Source organism: Daucus carota, chromosome 1 (assembly GCF_001625215.2).
Source record: "Daucus carota subsp. sativus chromosome 1, DH1 v3.0, whole genome shotgun sequence".
Classification (NCBI taxonomy): Eukaryota; Viridiplantae; Streptophyta; class Magnoliopsida; order Apiales; family Apiaceae; genus Daucus; species Daucus carota.
Genome location: NC_030381.2, coordinates 33,702,729 through 33,727,216, shown reverse-complemented (window position 1 = coordinate 33,727,216; position 24,488 = coordinate 33,702,729). Strand labels below are relative to the sequence as shown.

The 24,488-nt window shown below is 34.0% G+C and overlaps 3 protein-coding genes across 3 annotated transcripts; all 3 read left to right on the top strand.

Annotated features, from left to right (window-relative positions):
* The first annotated feature begins 1,153 nt into the window (after positions 1-1,153).
* On the top strand, positions 1,154-9,518 carry LOC108204704 (carboxyl-terminal-processing peptidase 2, chloroplastic). Its single transcript, XM_017374268.2, has 13 exons — positions 1,154-1,374; positions 1,494-1,803; positions 1,891-2,040; positions 2,329-2,411; positions 3,386-3,594; positions 5,759-5,827; positions 6,103-6,221; positions 7,104-7,179; positions 7,251-7,292; positions 8,404-8,512; positions 8,845-8,942; positions 9,018-9,111; positions 9,191-9,518. Exons 1-13 carry the CDS (start codon positions 1,297-1,299, stop codon positions 9,314-9,316), a joined length of 1,563 nt encoding a protein of 520 aa, XP_017229757.1. The 5' UTR covers positions 1,154-1,296; the 3' UTR covers positions 9,317-9,518.
* Positions 9,519-14,933: 5,415 nt separating this feature from the next.
* Positions 14,934-16,037, top strand: LOC108221416 (glutathione S-transferase T3-like). The gene has a single exon (XM_017395296.1). It carries the CDS (start codon positions 14,934-14,936, stop codon positions 16,035-16,037), a length of 1,104 nt encoding a protein of 367 aa, XP_017250785.1.
* Positions 16,038-16,272: 235 nt separating this feature from the next.
* LOC108221402 (uncharacterized) lies at positions 16,273-17,565 on the top strand. The gene has a single exon (XM_017395284.2). The coding sequence runs from the start codon at positions 16,273-16,275 to the stop codon at positions 17,563-17,565; it is 1,293 nt and encodes a 430-aa protein (XP_017250773.2).
* Positions 17,566-24,488: the final 6,923 nt, after the last annotated feature.

Here is a 24,488-nt window from a genome sequence, read left to right as displayed (position 1 = left end):
CCTAACCCATTTAGTTCGGTTTTTTTAATTTTTAACCCAACTAAAGCTCGGTTTAAATTTCATCGAGTTGGGTCTATTAAAATTTATTTTGGTTTGGGTCGGTTTGGGTCGGCTAGAATAGGTTACTAGAAAATGAGCGTGACGTAAGATCACTTAGTTTTGTAATTTCACAATTTTTTCGAGACAAGGAGCTCACTATCGAGTTTGTTTGCCAATAGCTTAATTCTTATTAAGCAGAACTCATGATTCGTTCAAACTAGAAATTGTTTCACGCACTTATTATGAATTTAAGTAATATGTGATATAATGTTAGTTTAGATACAACGACACCTAAAATTGTTTCGGTAAAAACAAATAAAATATGTGAAAATTTAATAAAATATGCCGGTCGGGTCAGAAGGGGCGGGTTATAGGCAAAACCCTAACCCAACCCATTTAAATCGGTTTTAATAATTTTCAACCCAATCAAAATTCGATTTAGATATTTTCGGGTTGGTTTAGTTTCGGGTTGGGTCAGTTAGATCGGTTTGGGCGGGTTTTGGTAACCCATGGGCACCCCTAACCACCACTATCGTAACCACCGCCACCGACACCATAAAAACACATATCTGTATAAAGGAGAGACCCTTACACTATCATCACCTACACTTGCATCTGCCGCCACCATCATATCCCCACAGCATCAACACCATCACAATCACCGCCACGACACCTTAATCGCCACATCTACATCACAAATCTGAATAAAATTGTACAAAAAGAAGGGGGGGGGGAATCGAATTTTATAGAGAGGGGTTGATGATCATGGGTGATGGAGCAGCGTAGAGATGAAAGGGGATTTGTTAACAAATCAGGGGATTTTGTAGTGTATATAGAAAATTTCTAATTTTTATTTTAATTTTAGTTTCTATTTGATCATTTGTGTATATAAGTATTTTATAATTAGCAAAGTGTAAATTGGTCATTTTGAATTAAATTACTCATGGTTACTCTGTTAGATATATAATCAATTTATGTACATTATATACACCTGTTTCGGGTTCAGTTTAAAACGAATTTCTGATTTTTGGTTCGGGTTCGAAACGGTATGTCGTAAACTCGAACCCAACGTTCGAGTTTGAAGATTAAATCCAAAACCGAACCCAAAATATTCGGGTTCGATAAAATCCAATCAAAATATGTACGGCGGCACCGAGGGAAAAAAAGAAAAAGTCTACATGATTAAATAAGCGTACTCCACTACATAACGATAAGGAAAGCAACAGAAATGAAAAAGTAGCAGCATCAGCAAAATCAATGGTGCTACTTGGATGCTCTGTTCGCCCTGGTAATTCATCTCTACTGCTTTCGTCAAACCCTAACTTCTCCTACAAGGTACTCTCTCTTTCACCATCTCAAGCTCGTTAAATAAAACATCATACAAGTTAATTTGACTTGCGATCACTTAATCATTTAATTGCAGCCATGATTTGTTTGATTCAACTCATTTGCAGGTGCACTCGAATTCTTTTGTTGTTAGCTCTGTAGAGATTAAAATTTGGAATTGTTTATCATGTGTTCGATTAAATGCCTCTGTGAGACAACAAAGATTTGTTATCCAGTCAGTGAGGAGGGATAGGAGTTCGCATTTAGGTTTACATGGTATTTATTTTCGGAATTCGGGGAAATTTAGTGCGCGTGTGAGGAGAAGTGTGAAAAGTTTGGTTAGTTTTCGAGAGAGGTTTCCGGTGATTGTTCTTCAGTTTGTTGTTGGAGTCATGCTGTTCATGGCTGTTGCTGTGCCTGTTTCCAAGTCTCCGTCATGTAAGTTTTCCCTATATGAGGTTGGAAAAGAAGAGGAAGGAGATAGCAACATGTATTTGGTATGACTGTCCATTGTGGTTTGTGTAGGGGCTCTTACGGAAGAGAATCTTCTATTTTTGGAGGCTTGGAGGACGATTGACCGTGCATATGTTGACAAAACGTTCAATGGTCAAAGTTGGTTTAGGTACCGAGAGAATGCACTTCGCAATGAACCGATGAACAACCGTGAAGAGACATGTATGCAATTGTTATTCTTTGAGATTTTATTTTAACTTCTTCATTTATTTAATTAGTTGTTTAGGGAAGTCAGACACTCGTTATGCATATGTGAGTTGCTTATAGTGTAATACCAATATGTGCCACAATGAGGTGAATACGAAGTAATCTTTAAGTAATGAAAATTGAATCCTTGTAGTTAAATGCAACTATGAAATTGCAAACATACACCACATGCATCCATCTCTTCTCTAAAGATATTTTTGTTGTTTATGTCAGCTCTTTAAAATCTTGTATGTTATGTTTTAGATGTGGCTATAAGGAAGATGCTTGGTACGCTGGATGACCCATTCACGCGGTTCTTGGAGCCTGAAAAATTTAAAAGTCTTCGGGTAAGAAACCTTTTCTTTTTGCCATTAAATAGGTTCCTTTATCATGTTTGTCCGTTCATTAAATCTTGACTTGTGACTTAAAGCTGACTTTTAAGTTGAATTTTGAACTATATTTTGAACTATAGGAATGAGGCATACTTATTTTGTGGCTTATTAGATTTTAATTTGACTGTATATAAATGGGTTAATTATCTAATTGGGCACTCATTTCACACCAATATATCATCTGGGACACTCTCGAATTTTCGGTCTCATTTGAAACACCGTTTTCAGAAATTGTATCAGTCTTAAAAATAAAACGTTAAATCCGAAAACAAATCGACAGTTTAAGAAGTGTTACGCATTGGGCTTTAATAAAGTAGGCTATAGAGATTATGTAGATACAATTAATTGAATTTCCGAGTCCAAAAAATGGGTAAAATTGATGGTGGAAGAGATGGTTATGAAAAACCCTGATAATCAATATATAACCATTTTTTGGAGGCATGAATTCAATTAATCGTACCTACATAATCTCTATAGCCCACTGTGTTAAATCCCCATGAGTAACACTTCTCAAACTGTCGATTTGTTTTTGAATTTAACTTTTTACTTTTAAGACTGATACAATTCTTGAAAATAGCATTTCAAATGAGACTAAAAATTTGAGAGTGCCCTGGATGATATATTGGTGTGAAGTGAGTGCCCAATTAGATAATTAACCTGTATATAAATTTATATTAAGGGCACCACATGCGTTTTTTACCCTTATAAGTTATGACGATAACTATTAAGTGACAAGTGACTTTCTTAAAGCTGAGCCAAATGGGGCTATCAGTTCTGACTTCTGATCCAACAGCATGCCATCTAATAATCTGTTTTTAAGCCTCTGACCTGTATATAATGTAGCCTTATCATTATTAGTTTTTTCTTTACTAAAGTAAAAGTTGCTTTGCGTACTTTTGCTAAATTTATTTATCTTCAATTGAAGGCAGTCTGGGACGAAAGGTGCTCTGACAGGAGTAGGACTTTCAATTGGTTATCCAACAAAAAATGATAGTTCTCCTCCTGGATTGGTGGTTATTTCTTCTGCTCCAGGGGGTCCTGCAAATAGGGCTGGAGTTTTATCAGGGGATATAATTATGGCAATTGACAGTACAAGTACGGAGACCATGGACATCTATGATGCAGCAGAGCGTTTGCAGTAAATAATCTTCTAATCAAATATCATGCCATCCACTTTTAGATTATAATATATCGATTATAACATGTGTAAATAATGAAATGCAGTTTCTCCTTGGTAAACACTGCATATGCTTTTCAGCAAAAAAAAGAGACTTCCTGTGCAATAATTTTTTTGAACTAGCTGAACCGAATATAAGTCTATATTGACTAGGGCACTCTTGAAAACAAAAAGGCAAGTGATAAACCGGAAGTGGCTTTAGAAAGTAAAAGGGTAAGGCAATGCTGTCTAAACTTTAAAGAATTTAATAGGTCAAATGAAGCTAGACGAGGACACCATGCGGACAGTTCTCACTCTTCACACTCATCAGTATCTAATGAGTTCTCAGTTGGCCGAGTATATTTAACATGCTGGACCAAAAAGCTGATTACCTTAGATTCCCACCAGTGTTATCCACTACATGCACCACGCTTACACTTTTCCTTTTTTTACACAAAGATTCTGGGTAGAATATTATAGAGGTATTAATCATTTTTGCCTTGTACTTCCAATGTGAGAAATGAGAGTATGAGACATGCATGATAATTTGTTCAATGAAAGGGGTACACTTTTCCTTATCAAATTGGAGGTACTGTTTTATCAGTGTTCTTCCCTTTGTAAGCACCATGTTAAGAGTGACTCCAACTTTATTGTACTAGCTTATGGCCCGTGCTAAGCACGAGTTTAAATTTATTATTTATTAGAAATATAATGCCTTTTTATGTGATTACTGATTACATCATCATCTTTTCAATATACTTATTTAAATTATTATTTTTAAATATAAAACTTTCTATCTACTAACATTTTATCCTATTTTAAATTTTGATTTTTACTAAAATATTTATTCTCAAGTACATGTCATGATATTAATTTATTTCAGAATGATATGTTTTATTTTAGTAAACTTTATGTTTTATGATTTTGTTCATCATTAACAATATAAATTGTCTTGCAGGGTCTTTAAACTCTAATAAAATTTAAAATTCATAGTTGTTTTAGACCTGTATAGGCAGTGTTCTAAAAATCGGTCTAGGCGGCCGCCTAGGCGCTAGGCGGAGGCGAAACACCCCGAGTCGGGGCTAGGCGGAAAATCAGGCGGTTTTTCAGAAAATCGGCCAAAAAACGGTCCGGGGTGTCAAAATTGGTCTAGGAGGTCAAAATTTGTCGGAAATTAGGCGGTCAAAATCGGGATTAATCGGTCAAAAACTTAAAAAAGGTCAAATTAAGGGTAAAATTGTAAAAAATAATAATTGTTTCATAAAAATGAAGCCAATATACGAAATGAGCTATTTACCTATTATATTTGTACTAAAATGAGAGTATTATTATATTTACTTAGATAAAATATATTTTTAAAATTAAAATTAAATAATATTTAAAAATAAAATTTAAATACATCCGATTAAGACTTCTGATTAATCCCTGATTTAGCGATTAGTCTCTCAAAGGCACCCCGACCGCCCTGGGCGCCTAGTGAGTTTTAGAACACTGGTAATAGCCAATAGGTAAATGTTACGGGTAAATGTTACGTGTAACTATCATTTTAGTTGGAGTTCTTGTAGGTCTAGTAGTGGTATTTGTTCAATAGTTGTTTGATAAATTAATATAAAAGTCTAACACGTAGCTTTGAAGTTAAATAACTTTAACTCAAAACTAATTTGTCATCATTTTTTTGGGGCGATATCTTGTGTTTCGGTCCTTTTACTATATGATGCAACATGGAAAATTGTTATAATAGTAATAGTGGCAGTGACTTCTTTCTCGTGGGGTTTGTGTTTATCATAACAGTGTTACCACCATTTTCTTCATCTTTATCGCAATCTTTGTATTTATTTGAATTTTGAAACATGATAGGAATTTTAGAGAGTTGTTTCATAAATTAAATAGTTTAAGTTTAAATAATTAAAACGATTAGTCTTGTTGACGATGTAATTTTGTTGGTGGGATAATCATTACATTACAAAATCCTAACAAATATGGAAGTCTTTTTGTAGTAGTATAATATAACTATTATTAAAAAAAAAAAAATTATTTGATGATAACCAAAATTTTGGTATTTTGGTATTTGGTACTTCTGGTATTTATCAAATTTCGCTTATTAATAAAGAGTATAGATGTCTGAATGCTTGAAAATATAATGCAGGGGCACTGATGGGAGTGCAGTAGAACTAAAAATCAGTAGTGGACCCACGGTGAGGCATCTATCATTGAGGTATGGTAACCTTCGTAATTTTGTAATTCTAGGGCAAGAACTGTTTTGCATTTCCTGTATGAACTTTAAGATTCCGTATTTTCATTCTTTAAACATTTAAGATTATCCACTTTACCTCTGTATGTTGTACTTATAGTTCTTACACTTTTTTTTCCGTTAAGGTGTCATTTGACTTTCAAAATTTTCTACATATGACTTATATGCATGTGTACTCATTTCCCATCTATCTTTTAACCTGACATGTTACATTGGAAAAATTTACTGTCATATTTAAGGCGTGAGAAGGTTTCGCTAAATCCTGTGAAGTCAAGGATTTGTGAGACATCTGGTGCAGGGAAAGATGCTTCAAGGATTGGATATATCAAACTATCTTCATTTAATGAAAATGCATCGGGTATGATACAACAACATATTAGGTATCAATGTAATAGAGCTGTATTTATTTTAAATATATGAATATTTATGGGTAGTACTTGAGAAATCATGTTCTACCATGCACAACTGATTACATTGTGACTCAGTAGGCTCTAACTTTAAAAATATACTTTTCCTGATTTCCGAGGCTATGGGGAAAGATGTGGATGATGATCTATCACCCTAGATGGTCAACTAAAAAGGGGTCCTATTCAAAAACTATGTTCACTAAGTATTTAATCTCATTTTGGTTCGAACACAAGAGTAGGAGTCAAAGTGAGTTAATTTAAAGACAAGTTGGTTAACTCTTAGTGGAAAAGGTTTTCAAATAATTCTTCTATGTCAGAACAGAACCTATTTTTAGTTGAGACTTATTTCCTTGCAATATATCTTTCTGTCTTTTGTTCCTCTGTATCAAGGGGCATCATTTGTCTTGGTGCATAACTTGACAAATATTAATCATGTCCTTTTAATGTTGTGAAACTCTGCTATAGTAAGTTTATGCTGATTTCCTTTATGAGCAAAGCATGTTGTTTTATATATTGAATTTGGGACCTTGCTTCAGTATATGGCTATAGTTGCATCTTACTTCTTGAGCTGCTTATTTGTTTATTTATGTACTTGGTTTGGCAGGCTTTGTTCCCAATTATTGTTACTTTTACATATTATCTTTGCTAATTTCAAATTTCTCAAATGCATTTCACTTCTGCGAGATTTGTAACAAGAAGTTGTAATCTAATGTTTGATATTATAAAAATCAAGTTCGGAAAAAAAAGATATTGAATTGGGAAAAATCATTGCAGGGGAAGCTATATGTACTGTGGTATTCAATTAGTGCATACGTTTTATATGTTAATTACAGGGGCAGTTAGGGAAGCAATTGACGATATGAGGAGAAATAATGTCAGTGCATTTGTCTTGGACCTTCGCGATAATAGGTTACATGTTCTGACCATGCTTAGGTTCATACTTTCTGTTGCCTGCTTACTGAAAACTTTTTTTAATGCAGTGGCGGTCTATTTCCTGAAGGAATTAAAATTGCCGAGATCTGGTAACTTTCATATGGGTTTAACTGTGCATCACAGATCTGTTTTAAATTTTTAACTCTGTTTCCATTCAGTAAATACTGCTGTTAGCTGATGGTATATTATTGGACTGACTAATTTAGTGGTTTAGGTGGTGATTACAGTATAGGACTAGCAAATAATCTTTTAAAAATTCCATCTGAATTTTCATTATCATAGATGTTGGCATTTTTACACTCCTTTGTTAGTGAAGCTTGCAGTAATGTCTCTTCAAACTAACAGCAATAGGAGTCATGTATCATTTTTTTAGGTAATGCATGACACTGCTCCAGCTGTAATATTGGTCCTCATTATTTATGTTCTGTTCTCTCAAACAGAAGGACAGTGTGCATGCATGTGTATATTAACATACTCCTTCCGTCCCCATCCATTTCTTTACACTTTCTTTTTTGGGATGTCCCTCTCAATTCTTTACATTTCAAAACTTTCTAAAAATAGTAAGTTTTATAATATAAAAACTAATTTCACCTACTACTTTCATCTACTTTTTACAATCTACCAATTAAATATTAATAGGTCCCACCACTTCACCCACTTTTCTTCCTCTTTCACACTACTTTATACTCCGTATTTTTTTAAAAACTCCGTGCCCAAACCCAAGAGGATAGAGGCCCTGACTTCTGTTTCCTGTTGTCGCTCATTTTTTTGCCCATTGTCTGGTTGAGTAGATGATATGGGTTGACAAGTACTATTTCATTATAACGCTGTATTATTAATTTGTAGAGAAGATGGTGAATATACAATTATGACCCAAGAAAAAAGGAAGAGAAGAAAATACAATAATGCATACTTTTACTCTTTTATATTTAAATTTTGGGAATAGGGCCCTGACAAAAAAAGTTTAAAATTTTGGGGATAGGGCAAGAGTGGTTGGTGAATATACAATTATGACCCAAGAAAAAAGGAAGAGAAGAAAATACAATAATGCATACTTTTACTTCTATTAAGCTTTTACTCATTTTAAATACATTTTATATTCAGAGAAAGTTTGTTTAAACAATGAATCCTAGGTCTGTCACCACTTGCTTATGGTCTTGCATTTTTTACTTCTGATAGTAGTTACTGACTGAAATTCAGGCTGGACAAGGGAGTGATTGTGTATATATGTGACAGCCGGGGTGTTCGAGATATATATGACACAGATGGAAGCAATGCTATAGCAGCTTCAGAACCTCTAGTTGTGCTGGTATGTCAACCTATACACCAAGTAGACACTATATGGGTTTTTATGTTAGAGCAAGTTGAGTTGAGGGAGCAGGCATCATGGCTGAGAGGAGGCTTTAGTTGGGGAGATCCTTATAACTTCAGTTAGTTTAGTTATTAATCTGTCCCACCCTTTAAAAACTACGGAGTTGTATATGAACCAGTCCATAATATGTGTATATCCTATAGCCTGCTTTGTTGATGGTTTCTGTCTCTTTCGAGGTTTGGTAGTAGACTGGATTTTTATATAATCTTTAGTGAATAATCAATTTTTGGTGAATAACCAAAATTATAATTTTTAAATGTTCCTGACAGGTGAACAAAGGCACTGCTAGTGCTAGTGAAATCTTAGCTGGTGCACTGAAAGACAATAAACGAGCAGTTTTATTAGGAGAGCCTACATTTGGCAAAGGGTAAAATCCCATATGCTTCTATATGAATACTTGTGTTAGGAGATCCTAACTTTGGTTGATCTTTCTTTGTTATAGGAAAATTCAATCAGTGTTTGAGCTATCAGATGGTTCTGGCATGGCAGTTACAGTTGCTCGTTATGAGACCCCTGCCCACACTGATATCAACAAGGTATTGTCATACTCCAAATAATTTGTTGTTTTGTTTGATCAGGTGTTTCTGAACTTCCTTATTATTCCCTTACCTGAAGGTGGGTATAATTCCGGACTATCCATTGCCGGCATCATTTCCTAAAGACGAAGACTATTTGTGCGGCTGCCTCCAAGACCCTATATCCAGCTGCTTTCTTGACAGAGTGGGTTTATTTTTAAGATGATATACATATAGACTTCAACAAATATGTAATTCAGTATATTCTTTAAATTCTTAGTTTTCTTTCGGGAAAAAGGCATTTTAGTGTCTTAGCTTCTCACGTTTTCAGCGTTTGGTGTTTGCACTTTCAAAACTTTCACTTTGGTGTCTTGAACCGGTAGATATTTTCAATTTAATATCTAAGATGGGTAAAAACTTTCAGTTAATCGTCGGTACCTATTTCTCTTAGGGATATGTTGATAGTAAGAGTATTTGACATTTATTATTTTGTAAAAATTATTTTCGAGGAATACGTACACGTTTATATATTTTTTAGAAATAAGTATACTAAACTAAATATGAAATATAGGCCGGTGATCATATAAATTAATTCTTAAAAACTAGAAACCTCTTTTTTTATATGGTCCATACTCCATACATCCTACTTTCATCCCACTCCTATATTCACTTTCATCTCAATGTCATCTCGTCCTAAGCTCGTCCTTACCATCTCACCTCTCGTTGTCACCTGCAAACTCCCATCATCTCTCTCCTATATTCACTTTCATCTCATTGTCTTCTTGTCCTAAGCTCGTCCTTACCATCTCACCCCTCGTTGTCACCTGCAAACTCCCATCATCTCTTGTCTGCCATGTCCACCATTGCTGGGCTTTTTTCCCAGCCCAGTCTGAGCTTTACGTGACCTCTCCCTTCTCTTCTCATCTTTTTGTATAGGTGGTATAATTGCCCTTCTCTCATCCTCAATACTTTATATTAGGCATATAGGATTCATAACGCATTATAATGTTTTTAAAAAATAAAATTTCTTAACTTATTTTAAACTTTTTTTCTTCAACATAAAAGTTTGATATTCACATCTTTATATAAGCTGGTATTGTTGCCCGCGTTGCTGGGCTTTTTCACAATACAAAAATGATCTTGTATTTTTCTTACTACAAAGCTATGGATAACATATATTCCATAACATATTTTTGATACTCAATGTCCTCTTGCTCCAACTTGAATCTGTTGCAGATGTTTGTAGCCTAAAAAATTTTGAACTTTTGAATGACATTAACTTCCTTGATTTCAAGTTTGATGGCATAATCCTTGTTACCCATGTTTACAATTTATGGTGGGAGTTTCTGTTCCTCATACATGTAACTCTCTTTTTAATAATCAAAATTACTGGATTTTATTCCTGTAAATATAAACAGTTTTATTTGTACACCTCACTAAAATTTGTTCATCTCTTTTGCCAATGATTGTTCTAACTTCCACGTCGTCAAGGCTAACCTAAGCAAGTTTCCATCAGATGTAACAACATAAATCTTCAACCAGCACAAAATCTGAGCTTAGTTGATAATTTGGTGAATTCCAAAGTTGTGTACAACTTAAAAACATAAAATTGCTCACTTGATATTTGGGTAAAGCACATTTCTTTTGCATTTGATGTAAACATATATATATTTCTTCTTCTTTATTGAAGTAATTAGACGTGCATGCATAGTAGTACCCGTTTTTCACTTCTTTAACATATCCGATTTTCACATGGATGAAGACTTCTTTCTAAAAAAATAAAGACAAATGAGTTTGTAGTTGGGTTACAATTCATGATGAACTTTTGGCTTACCTGTACTGTAGGGCCGACAATTTCGGGTTTCGGGTTGGGTTGACAGTCGCGGGTCAAAAATTTTACCCAACCCAAAATTTTAATGGGTCAGAATATCCAACCTGAAACCGACCCGCACTACCCGCGGGTAACCCGAACCCGACCCGAAAGATAATATTTACTAAAAAGTATATTTCTTAAATAATAAAAAAAGAGTTTATTGCAAAACGCAACCCCATGGATTTCCGAAAAAGCATTTATGACCAATACTTTACATAATTGCACTTTGCACCACGCTGGTTCGTTTGGTGCATCACTTTGCACCCCTTCGTTAATTTTGACTGTTAATGTTAAAAGTCTCAGGGGTAGTTTTGGAAATTTTAAAAAATTAATTTTATCCAGATTTTATTTAATTTTTTGACCCTCTAAATGATATTTTTTGAAAAATCTTAAAGAACGAAAGTTGTTAATAATGAAAAGATCCTTTTAAAACAATAAAATTCAAAATTATTGAAATATTTTTTGTAATTGTTTAATACATTACAAAAATTGGAGATCTTGTAACAATTCGTAATAAATTCATTTAATTTCGGATTTCGATGATTTTTGAGGATTCGGAAAACTCTCTCAATTGCCTATAACTTTCGTGCATGTTGTTTTCTCATATTATGCTTCGAAATATTTTCGAAATAATGTTTACAACTCATTTTTTATTTTAAAATTCAATTAAAGTAGGTTTTAATTAATTCCAGGTTCGAAATAAACTTCAAAAGTTATGGGCAATTGAAAGTGTTTTCCGAATCATCAAAAACCATCAAAATCCGAAATCAATTGAATTTATTACGAATTTTTACAAGATCTCCAAATTTTGTAATTTATTAAACAATTAAAAAAAAGATTACAACAATTTTGAATTTTATTGGTTTAAAAGGATCTTTTCATTATCGACAACTTTCGTTCTTTAAGTTTTTTCAAAAAATATCGTTTAGAGGGTAAAAAAAATTATCGTTTAGAGGGTGAATATACCAATGCAAAGTGATGCGCCAAACGAACCAGCGGGGTGCAAAGTGCAATTATGTAAAGTATTGGCGATAAATGCTTTTTTGGAAATCCAGGGGGTTGCGTTTTGCAATAAAAAAATATCATTTTAATTCAAATAAATTAATTTATATTAAATTAAATAATTTTTTATTAAATTAAATATTACAAAAATAATATAAATATATGTATTTTATATAAATATATAATATTTGTATTATATATTAATTTTCGGGTAATATCGTGTAATCCGAATTTAACCCGAAAATGACCCTTTTTTTCGGGTTGATTTTGGGTCAACCCGAATTCGACCCGAACCCGGAAAACTCCAACCCGAATTTGTATTTTACAGGTCAAATTCATGTCGGTTTGTTGGGTCGGGTCCAATATTGCCACCCCTAATGTACTCCACTCACAAATTCAAAACTTGTTCAACAGGTTATGGATTTGTTTTTTTCCTAGTAGTTGCAGCCAATGCATGTTTATTGAAATCTGTACCATCAACATGTGGATGTATAAATGTGAAAATAAACCATTATAAATTGTTTAAAGGTTGTAAAATGAAATAGGATATTTCTACATACATTTTGCTCAAATACATGACACTCTGATGATGATAATTGAAGTACACTTTGGTAGCTGCCACGTTTGATAAGTTAACTTTATCTGCAAGATAGAAAAATAGAGAATACAAATGTATGTGTATACATGCATGTATTGTATTGTTTGTTACTTTGTAAAGCATGCCATTCCACCATCCAATTGTGCAGCTTGCGATGATGATGTTGATCCGTTGTTCAAGATACTCCAGCATTTCTTTCTCAAAAGACTTTGCTAATGCATCCCAAAATGTAACATTCACATTTGAGCGGTATGAAATGACATTTTCTAATTTCATATGAACAAATACAGTGAACTATTATATTATAATTTAAGATAATAAGTAAAGCTTATGACCTTCCATATGTTATTATAAACTTTGCGTGGACTTGATCTCTTCCATTCCTATTCTTGACATTATCTATTAGCACGATTTGACTATTCCAACAACATCTACGAAATACATGAAATAAATTTAATAATTTTATCAACATAAAACAAGAATTGACACAATAGCGAGTACACGAACCTCCTAAATAAACTACTCTTTGAACTCACTATGGTCGTATAGATCGAATCAATTTTATTGGATGTTTGAGCCAGTTTATTTTTGTCTCTTTAGAGAAGATTAGTTTCTTATCATTGCGTAAAGATCTAAACTTTTCAGTGATATTATACGGTTTCATAGTGAAATATTTTTAATTATGCATACGTTGCCAAATTTGAGCTTTCTTTCATAGTCATAAGCATACAAAACCGGAATGAAAGTATGAATACTAGTATTATGCGTAGGAGACATATATTACATTCACAATGGTGGATAAAGTTTTTGTATGACAACTCTTCGTAAAAGCTTATACCTTGTTATTAAGAGGAAAGTCATTGAAATTTCTGAACTTTCACATGATGTCGTAAATCCTCTCCAGAATCGTATGACTCTCACTTTGAACTTTTGCTCACATGTTCCCTTGTTAAATTCTTTAGCTCTTCATGTTTGTTTGTTGCCATTGTATGATAAGTTGCTAGTTGGATAGGTTGCTATTAATTAGGGTTATGTAGAAAGTCTTGCTTACCGCCTATGTATTGGTATATTTGAGTGCATAGATATACTTATTATATTTGAAGGTGTACACCAAACTATCTTGCATTTAAGTGCAATTAGATATTTGCAATTGTGATAATACGAATGGAATCTTCTGTGATATAATGAAGGATAGTTTGTACGATTTGTTAATCTATTTGCAATGGTGTCGTGTTCTTTTTATTGTTGTTGCATTAAATTTATTTCTCAAAAGTAATAATTTTTCCTCCATTGATTGTTAAACAGTGTGTGATTATTCTCAAAAAGATTAGTTTTTAAATAACAACGAAAAACATAATAAATTGGAGATATATCCTTTTACAAATATGTAAATAAAAGCAGATGTTGCTTGTTTCTTTGTACACATATTAAGTATGTATTGCACAAATATTTTTGTGCCGTTATAAAACATAAAACATCTAACAAAAACTTAATCAATTTCGTACCATTATTGTTGCATTAATTGTTAAGCAAAAACAAGTTAGTTCCAAAAGGTTTCATAGTGGCTTCCCAAAATCTCATACAGGAAAATGACATGAGGAGTGCATGATTTTATATATATATATATATATATATATATATATATATATATATATAGGCCAACATTTCAGAGAGAGACACCTTATATGGAGTTACATAGTGCGACACTATAAATCATCAATTTTATTATAAATTCTGTTATAGAATACATATAAAACGTGATTCTAATATAGAATACTATAAAATAAATCTATTTTAAGTAATTTAACACTTAAAATTTGATTTAAAAAGTATATTTTCGAAAATGATTCTACAACAGAATAATTCTGGATGATTATTATTCTGTTATAGAATCATGTTGAGATATTGCATAATTTTAGATGATCTTTGGAATAAAAAAATTGTATAACTTCGTTTTCGGTTTAATAATCAAAATTTGCAATTATATTTTATAAAAAATATAATAGAATATATATTATTAATATATTTATAATGATGTGAGCAGCTACAGCGGAGGTCCATTTCGTGCCTCGAGCCACGTGAAGTGGTCTGTACATGCAAAAGTGAGGGTCACTACCGTTGGAGCAGAAAGAGAAAAAGTGGGCAGGCCCTCCAACTTGGTCCCGTCCCACTTGATTACTTTTATGTTTTAAATTAAGAAAGTTGATAAAGCTGTTGTGTTTCTCTGCGCTGCTGGTTTTATATACGTTATAATCTTAACGTAAACATTTTAAAACGGTCACATTTTTTTGGTATAAAAACTCAATTCACTCCTCTTAATGTTCACACTTTTTATTTCTACCAAAAAAAAATCCTACAAAAAAAAAAAAGATGAATCCAAATAATCTTCCCTCTTCAAATCAACAAAATTCAAATTCTCAAAATCCAAACCCTCAATTTCCATTTCCATATCCAAGTCCCTATTTTCCAAATCCGCAAAATTTTACTAATTCTCAAAATCCAAATTTTCAGTATCAATTTTCACATTCTCAGAATTCTCAATTTCCATTTTCATATCCTCAAAATTCTCCTTATCAATTTCCATTTCCTCCATTTTCAAATTCACAATTTGAAACCCAACAAACACCAATCAATATCCAAAATTCTCCGGAAACGCAAGTGCCGGCTTTTGGTCACGAAAACATTATTGATCTAAATGATGATTGCGAAGAAACCGAAGATTTTCGAGTAATTACCGGTCAATGGAGGTGGGTTGAAGATAAACTCTTAATAAGTGCATGGTTGAATGTATCAATTGATCCACTTATCGGTACTGATCAAAAAGCCGAAGCATTTTGGGAACGAATTCATCAATATTGTGAAGAAGATAATCCCGGTGTCATTAAAAGAGGAGTTGTGGCAATGAAAAAAAGGTGGCAAAGAATAAACGAAGGTGCTCAGAAATTTGGTTCGTGTTATGATGAGGCTCAACGAAAAATCGGGAGCGGTTCAAACATGGACAACATAATTGAGAAAGCTCACCAAGATCATTTAACTAATTACAAGAAGAAGTCTAACTTTGAGCTTCATTGGCGTGAGCTTCGTAGACATCCCAAGTGGAGAACTCCTCCAACTAGTGCAAGTTCCAAAAGAACTAAATTAAGTAGTTCTGGAGCTTACTCATCAGAAGGAAATAACGATACACCAACATCTGATGAAGTTGAACCGGTTCGTCCTAAAGGTACAAAAGCTGCTAAAAGGAAAGGAAAGGGGAAGGCCTCAACTGCAGAAGTTGATGAATGGGAAGCTTTACGAGTTAATCAAGAAAGAAAAATGGACATAATGGATAGATTAAATGAAATTCGGCTAAAGGAGCTTGAGGCGAAACAATCTGAGATGGATTTACAAGTCATTATGGCGGATACAACGAAAATGAATGACGCTCAGCGGAAGGCTCATGCAAAGATGCTTGAGAAAATTATGGCAAAAAACTAGAGTTGTCTTTTCTTTTTTGTTTTTATTTGTTTGTAAACTAGCCGTTGGAAGCTAGTATTTGTTTGTATTTGTTTGTAAACTAGCCGTTGGAAGTTAGTATTTGTTTGTATTTGTTTGTAAACTAGCCGTTGGAAGCTAGTATTTGTTTTTATTTGTTTGTAAACTAGCCGTTAGAATATATTCGTTTTTCTTTCTATATAAACAAGATGCATCAATTCATTCAATACACATCAACATGAATCAAACACCTACACCAGAAAGCTTCACTAAAGAATTTACTGAAGAATTCATTGAAGAGTTTTGCAATGACACTGAAGACAATCGTCAAGTCGAGCTCTTTCGTAAAATTTATGGTCAGAGTTCAACATCTACGCCTCGAAAATTTATTTACAGAGATCGTGAAGCAGGTCATCAACGTCTGGTGAATGATTATTTTTCACCTAATCCAGTCTATCCAGAAAATATATTTCGACGAAGATTCCGTATGGGAAGACATGTCTTTCTGCATATTGTGGATGCTGTGACAAATTTTGATCCATACTTTCAACAAAGGCTTGATGCAGCGGGAAGAAAAGGTTTATCACCTTTACAAAAATGCACTGCGGCAATGCGTATGTTGTCATACGGTGTATCTGCTGACGCTGTTGATGATTACGTCCGTATTGGAGAAAGTACCGCAGTTGAATGCTTGAAAAAATTCGTCTCCAATGTAATCACGATATTTGAAGGTGAATACTTACGAAAGCCGAACTCAAATGACATGCAACGCCTATTACAGATGGGTGAGGCTCGTGGTTTTCCTGGTATGATGGGAAGTATTGATTGCATGCACTGGCAATGGAAAAATTGTCCAAAAGCATGGAAGGGGATGTTCATGAGTGGTCACAAAGGAGTTGCATCATCTGATCTATGGATCTGGCATGCATTTATTGGAGTTGCTGGGTCTAATAATGACATAAATGTGTTAGATCGATCACCAGTATTTGATGATGTGCTACAAGGTCGTGCTCCAGAGGTAAATTTCACTATCAATGGAAACAATTATAATATGGGATATTACTTGACCGATGGAATATATCCTGAATGGTCAACATTTGTTAAAACAATACCACGTCCACAAAGTGAGAAAAGAAAATTATTTTCAAAATATCAAGAAAGTCAGCGAAAAGACGTTGAACGAGCGTTTGGTGTGTTACAGTCCCGTTTCGCAATTGTACGTGGTCCGGCACGCTTTTGGGACAGAGCAGATCTTGGGAGAATCATGAGAGCGTGCATCATAATACATAATATGATTGTTGAAGACGAGAGGCACACATATGCCACTCAATTTGGTCCACTACCAACTTATGATGCTGCAACAAACGGCTTACCGGAACCCAACCTAGGTGAAGAACCTTTTGTCCCGTATGAAACATATATTCAAAATAGTATGCAAATGCGGGATAAACGGATACATCGTCAGCTACAAAATGATTTGGTTGAGCATATCTTTCAGTTTCATAATAATCGTGAATTTTTTTTATTGTAATGTTTAATTTATTATTTCCTTGTGTAACGTTTTTTATTTAATGTTTTTGAATAATTTGGTGCATTTTATTACGGTTCCTTTTTCCAATAATATTTTAAAATTTTAATCACTTTAATTTAATTATTATAATTTATATTTTATTTTAGATATTAAAATTAAAATAATTTTATTAATAAACTGCATAAATAAAATTAATTAATATTACCAGATTCTATCCAAACTGAGTCTAGTAATCTACATAAAAAGACGACTTGCACATAATATTAAATGTTTTGAAAAGCGTGAAATGGGCTTCACATTGTAGTAGCTTGGCCGTTTCTTTTCCCAGTCCCACTTTTTCTTACGTGGACAGTAAGTGAGGTCTAGAAAACCAAAAATTGGTCGGTGCCGCTGTGGATGCTCTAAGTCCATATAAGAGGGTATGCTATAGAGTGCTACCCTATATATATATATAACTAAACAAAAGTTTAACCAACTTAAGAACTCTTTCTATTCTTGTATTGCTTTCCAGGTTCTGTTTCAATGTCATCAAAAGAGATTTTGTCAGTGTTACTTACCCTGCTTTGTTAGAAGAGTTCCATGTTGGTGGAGTCTGTTTCATGTGTTCATATAAAATGCTTTCCTGATATATGAGTAGAATTCTATAGATTTATATACCACACAAGAAAGTTATGATAAAGTCTGGGAGGGTTTAATTAAACCTCTTGAGTGACAATATTTATGCTATTGTCTTTGATGTGGGATCAAAATTCCGTGTTGACTGTGGACTATTAATAACTAACGAAGTATATATGAAAAAGATTGAAACCACTCTTTAAATTGTACAAGCCTAATTCTAGAATTACAGTGTAGTTATGCTTTTGTAATTATTTCAATACTTGAGGTTACTTGTCTTTTTCATTGTCCTAAAGAAATTAAGAGTTTTTAACTATGTCACAGTGATTTCTAAATCAAAAACTGTGCGGTCAATTATGCAACATAGAGTTAGGTCAATTATGCAACATAGAGTTAGGAAATATGATGGTAATTGTACCTGTGTGGTGTCAGAACATATAGTGCATACATGAAATTTACGGTGAGAATGTTTTAGTAAAGAGGAACCATATATATTGCATGATACAAAATATTTCAAATAATCACCTTTTATCAGGATATGGTATCCTGATTATAGAAATCACATTTATAATTTTTGCCCTGCTTATGGATCTCACCGTAGCCTGTTTGTATAGTACAAACTAACTTGGTCATCAACTTTCCTCACTATCACTTCACATTTTATCTAGTCTACAAAATTAATTTTTATTAATGTATGTATAGTTTGTTAATTTTTATTTATGAATTGAAAGAACATGAATAATTGATACAATCACCACAATAAAAATTATAAACTTGAGATGTAATAATATAATTTTTTATGTAATTTAATAAATATTTGTTTAACATTTAACTAGTTATATATTAGTAAAACACTAGATTGATAATGTACAATCAAATTTTGTTTAGTAATTTAGAGGTCTAATGCTTTTAGTAAAAAAATGGAGGTGCAAAAATAATGTCATATTCCATATTTTTAGGTGCAAATAAACAACTAATAAAATGAATTATAATGACACTGTTTCACCTTTTAATCCTATTATATCAATTAAAATAAGAGAATAATTAAAAAAATAACAAAATCATTTAAATTCTATAATGTTTATTGATATAAAAAGGCTCCGTAATGTTATATTAGGTTAATGATTTATATTTTTGAATTAATTTATCATATAATTTGTTCACTGAGGCTTTTTAGATCTATGTTTTTTAAATAATAATATATTTATAATTTTTTGTTAACACAAGATATTCGTTTACTATACAAACATATATATATATATATGTGTGTGTGTGTGTGTGTGTAATATTTTATAAATAAGATACACATTAGTTTTGGTAGCCTTGTTAAATACTAGGTAGTGCTTAAACGTGTATGGTTAAGATATATAAAAAAGTAGTTAATTACTTTATCATACAATATTTCCTGAAATTAGTCTATATAATAAATAAATATATTGAATATCATAATATATTGAATCTAATTACTATTATTCCTGATTTTAATTTTTCATCGGCTCATTTTATATTACTATTGCTATATATAAGGATATAACATACGACACATCATCAAAATATTAGATACTATCACTATGTATGATACAAAAAATTATCATAATGCTAGTAAATCACATCCAAACCTAAGCTGGTGGCTAAAAATAAAACCAAAACTAACATTAGTGACTTAAAGAATAAAAAAATTAGTTGGCTGGTAAGTTTCTAAAAACACTATAAGTTGAGTGCCAAAAAAATCTATTTTACCATATAAAAACCTAAACATGAGTTAAAAAAAATAAATAATTTCATTCATACATTCTTTACTCTACTAGAATGTTCCACAATACTAGATTGTTCTGTATGAGTTACATTTATGTAACGGTCTTGGACCTATGTATTAGTTTATGTAACCGTCTTGGACCTATGTATCAGTTTATGTAACCCTCTTGGACCTATGTATCAGTTACATTTATGTAACTGTCCGCTCATATCTATATAAGTTTGTTATCTTTTCTTTAGTTTAATATCATCCTTCACATGATTCATTTTTTCCTTTCCTATCCTGGATATATTTTCACTTTATTTCTAGGATCATGGTATGCATATGTGCCTACAACAATTATTTTTAAGATGATCAATCCTATCATGATTGAATTCGCTAAAAGGAGAAATATGTCCTCTCTATAGCACCTAAGGTATGCAATTATTAAATTTAATATATATATCAAATCTATGTATTTGTTTTATGTTGCATAATTATCCATTCAAAATTTTTGGTTTTTAAATTGTAGGAGCTGGTAGAGGAGGGATGAGAGTAAAGAAGAAAATGCATGTAGGTTTATGCTTTATATGACATGCGACATGCCTATTATGCACTTCTTCTCTGCTCTAAGTTGAACGGATCGGCCAGAAAAAGAAGAAGAGGCTGACATATAGTTGCTTTTAAAAGAAGCGGTTGTGGAACCCCATCTCAACCACAACCTAACTACTGTTTTTATACAAGTGGTTGTGGGGTCCCGTACCATAAATTATTTTGTCATTTTACAAATTGTCATTCACTCAATAAAAGAGATATTTGAGATAACTAATGAGACAAAGAGTGAAATTTACTAGGGGTATATTTGTTGATCTGCCTAACAATTGAGTTGATGAAAATGTATTCACATATTGTTGTGATGAAATTTTACTTGGTCCGCACAAGATTACACCAAATATATGTGTGTTTAAACCTCTCATGCAATTGATTCAATTTGCAATCAGCTGAAATGAGGTTTGTTAAAAAATTCCTTATCATTTGTTTTATTGGTATAGTTGTATTTTTATTGGAATTTCCATATCAATTACATGTGTTATTGATATAATTATATTTTTATTGGAATATAAAATCCAAATGATTGCGTAAAACGGTGAGCGTTGAGAAACATATCTCCTAGAAATGTCGCAGCTCCTCATCTCTAGAAATTAATATTCATGTGAATCATGAGTATTGCATTATATGTAAGCAAAAAAGTAGCTTTTTGTGTTTAGCTTTAATTGAATAAATTGATGCTAAATTTAATTAACTTAAATATATTTGAGGTTACTATTTAATAATGAAATATTATCTACCATTTCACTTTACACATTTCTTGTTCATCTACCATTTCTACTTTTAATCCACAAAACCAATATTCATGTCATCATCTCTATTATCACTAACAAATATAGTTATAATTATCATAATATATCTCTTCTTGATTTGTACAGTTTTTACTAAATTTCACCTTTTTTATTGACATATCTCTTCATGTTATTGTTCAACTAATTATGCCACCTAAAACTCCGTCTTACAATTATCTTCTCGAGTGAGATTTGGTCGTGAACGAGTTAGGAAGATAAATGATTTATGTAACACAAGTTAGTAATTTAGAAAGTACATATAATTAAAGATTTTCATAAAGGATATGCTTATAAAAATTAATTAGTTTTATTAATTTCCGTTAACATTCATATTTATATTTTACTTCTTTTCATATTTATTAGAAGGGATGGTTATTATACATGGTAGTTGTTGTAAAGCCCTCCCAAATTTATTGTGGAGTATGGTAGAGTATGAAATCAAGCTAGACTTCCATATATGTGACCAACAACGAAGGGTATGAGGCTTTATAATAGACCAACTTGGTCTCTTCCTTTAATAAATTTAAGATTTAAGTGCTAGAATGATAATCTAATGAGTGTGTTGATGGAGGAATTTGGTAATCAACAAAGATGAGGTTCATGGCCGGAATCAAGATCTGTGACGGTGGTTTTAGCTGCCGGAATGTGGTGGTTGTGTGTTTTAGGGGTGGCTGAGATTAGGGTTTTGAGTTGGTCTCACGTGCTCTCAACTCATGATCCCCTAATGTGCCTACGTACCCCTATATTTATAGGGGATCAAGCCATACGTAGTTCTATTGAGCCAAGACTCCTAGTTTGATCAAGACTAGGCCTCTTGGGGATAAGACCAAGCTTAAGCCGGTGACTTATCACTTAGAGTTCTACTCCAGTTAGAATTAAGCCTTGAGGCCAACTACCTCAGACTCCTAGTCCAAGTACATCACGGATACGGCATCATCCCCACTACGAGAGATGACACTAACCGCTACTTTTCGTAGCATGGAGGAGACGTCTGGTAAAGCCGTGACCAATTCCTTGAGGTGTAGGGACGCGCCCTTACCCCCTAGCGAAGGTTCTCACTAAGAGGTAAGACCGTTGAGGAGCCAAATTACACGATCGTCTCAGTCCCCCAATGAGGGCTAACTCACCAGAATACAGGACCCAGACATATGATCGGCCTTCATGTCACCCCTGAGGGCCTTCTACAATCGTGATCACCCCAAGCCCCCGCACGAGGACAACCCGGCAGATAGCAGGATTGGGGATTATAGATCACGCCCGGACGTAACCCGGGAACTACCAGATGAGCCTGATAACTACCAGATGAGCCTGGCACTAGTCTTCATGTCCCTCGGAAGGGTAGGTCTTCATATCCCTCGGAAGGGTAGATTTTCGTATCCCTCGGAAGGGTCGTCATTGAGACTCACTCATTCTCTCACACCATATATTTACATGTGGACGCGACCCCTGAGGGCGCGCCCTAAGTCTTCGTCCTCTTCTCTCATCGGATGTCCGCAGCCAAACACCCCCGCATTATAAGGTCGCGCCCTCGGAATCACACCGAGAAGGGCGCGCCTTTTCTCTAAGTTCGATGGCCAATTTTGGCCATAACAAGTACTCCCCAAATTTTCTTGATATTAAAGATATCAAGGGAATTTTTATACCATGTCACATAACCTCTTCCGAGGGCGCGTTCGCGCATAGAGGCGCGATATAAGCCACTTTTATTCCTCGACATTTCAAGATGAAGGCTGTGCACAGGCCTTGCAAGTATATAATGTCGGTATCTTTGATCATTTAGCAAAGCAGCTAAGCATTAGGCTGGCGCGTCTTTATGATGCGTTTATAAGTAATGAGCAATCTTTATGTAGATAAAAGAAAACAGGGGGCGCGGCCTATCTGTCGTTGACAGTGGCGCAGCTCTGCTTATTCCTTTTAAAGGACACGTTTAACCAAAATACCCGCGACAATGAACTTCAACAAAAGAAGGGCGCGCCTTCGCGGTGCGAAGGTTTGTGGCTATTTTTCAGCCTTGGTGTGTCCATGGTACCTAGGAATAGTAATATAAGGCGCGACTTACAGAATGGCGCCGCCTTGTTATAACATAACCCCTTTTTTATCTTTTAAAGAATTGCCTAAGCAGAGGGCGCGGCCGATGACGCTGCCTTACTCGCAATATTTCTTTTTCTTCCAAGGACTGTATAAGCAGAGGGCGCAGCCTTACTTGTAATGTGGGCTCTTTTAATCTTTTCCAAGGATTAAGCAGAGGGCGCGGCCTTTGGCGCAGCCTTACTTTTTCACGCGTGAATCACTTGCTTAAGAAAATCAAAAGGACCACTCCCCAGTCCATACATCATCCCATATGGGGCATCACGAATCTTATCGTGGTTTAAAAAACTCCAGTGCATCGCACGGGTCCCAGAGCTCATAGCTCAATGGGGAATTAATAGTATAAAGTGTTATCCAAAGCATATCATGGATATGTAAGATCCAGAGCGTATCATGGATGCGCAAGTATAATGTCCAGAGCGTATCATGGATAGGTAAATATTCATAGCATCCAGAGTAGATCGTGGATGACATCCAGAGCGTATCATGGATGGTTAAAATTCATAGTACCTAGAGTTGGTCATGGATAATTAGGTAACCTTTGAAAGGCCTTAAGTGTACCTTGATCAAAGACCTTGCAGGTATCATGCTACGTTCCTGTAGAACGGAGGGCGCGTCCTAATAAAGAAAGACAACTCCTCTAGAATGTTGGACTTGACCTGAGGACGCGCCCAGTCAGAGGGAGGCGCGCAATTCGTTCTTTGACAGAATACTGGCTGGATATGGCGCGCCTCTTTCTTCCATGAGTGACGGGCTCATCGTATTGGCTTTCTGTAAGAGCTTATGTAGACACAGGAATACATATCATAAATTTCGTACCTGAGGGCGCGCCCTGTTAGAGGAGGGCGCGACTATTCATCAAAGCCAAGAGGTGCATTCCTCGTGGGGGTAATCGAACACCACATTACCTGCAATTTCATAAAGGCATATTTCTAGAGGATGAAATAACGAGGGGGTTGGAGTTTACCTGGAGGCGCGCCCTGTCAGGAGGAGGCGCGCACCCTTTATAACTTTTCGAGCTAGGCTCCATTTGAATAACTCCCCGCTTATAACCTTTCCTCTTACATCACCACATGTGGTTACAC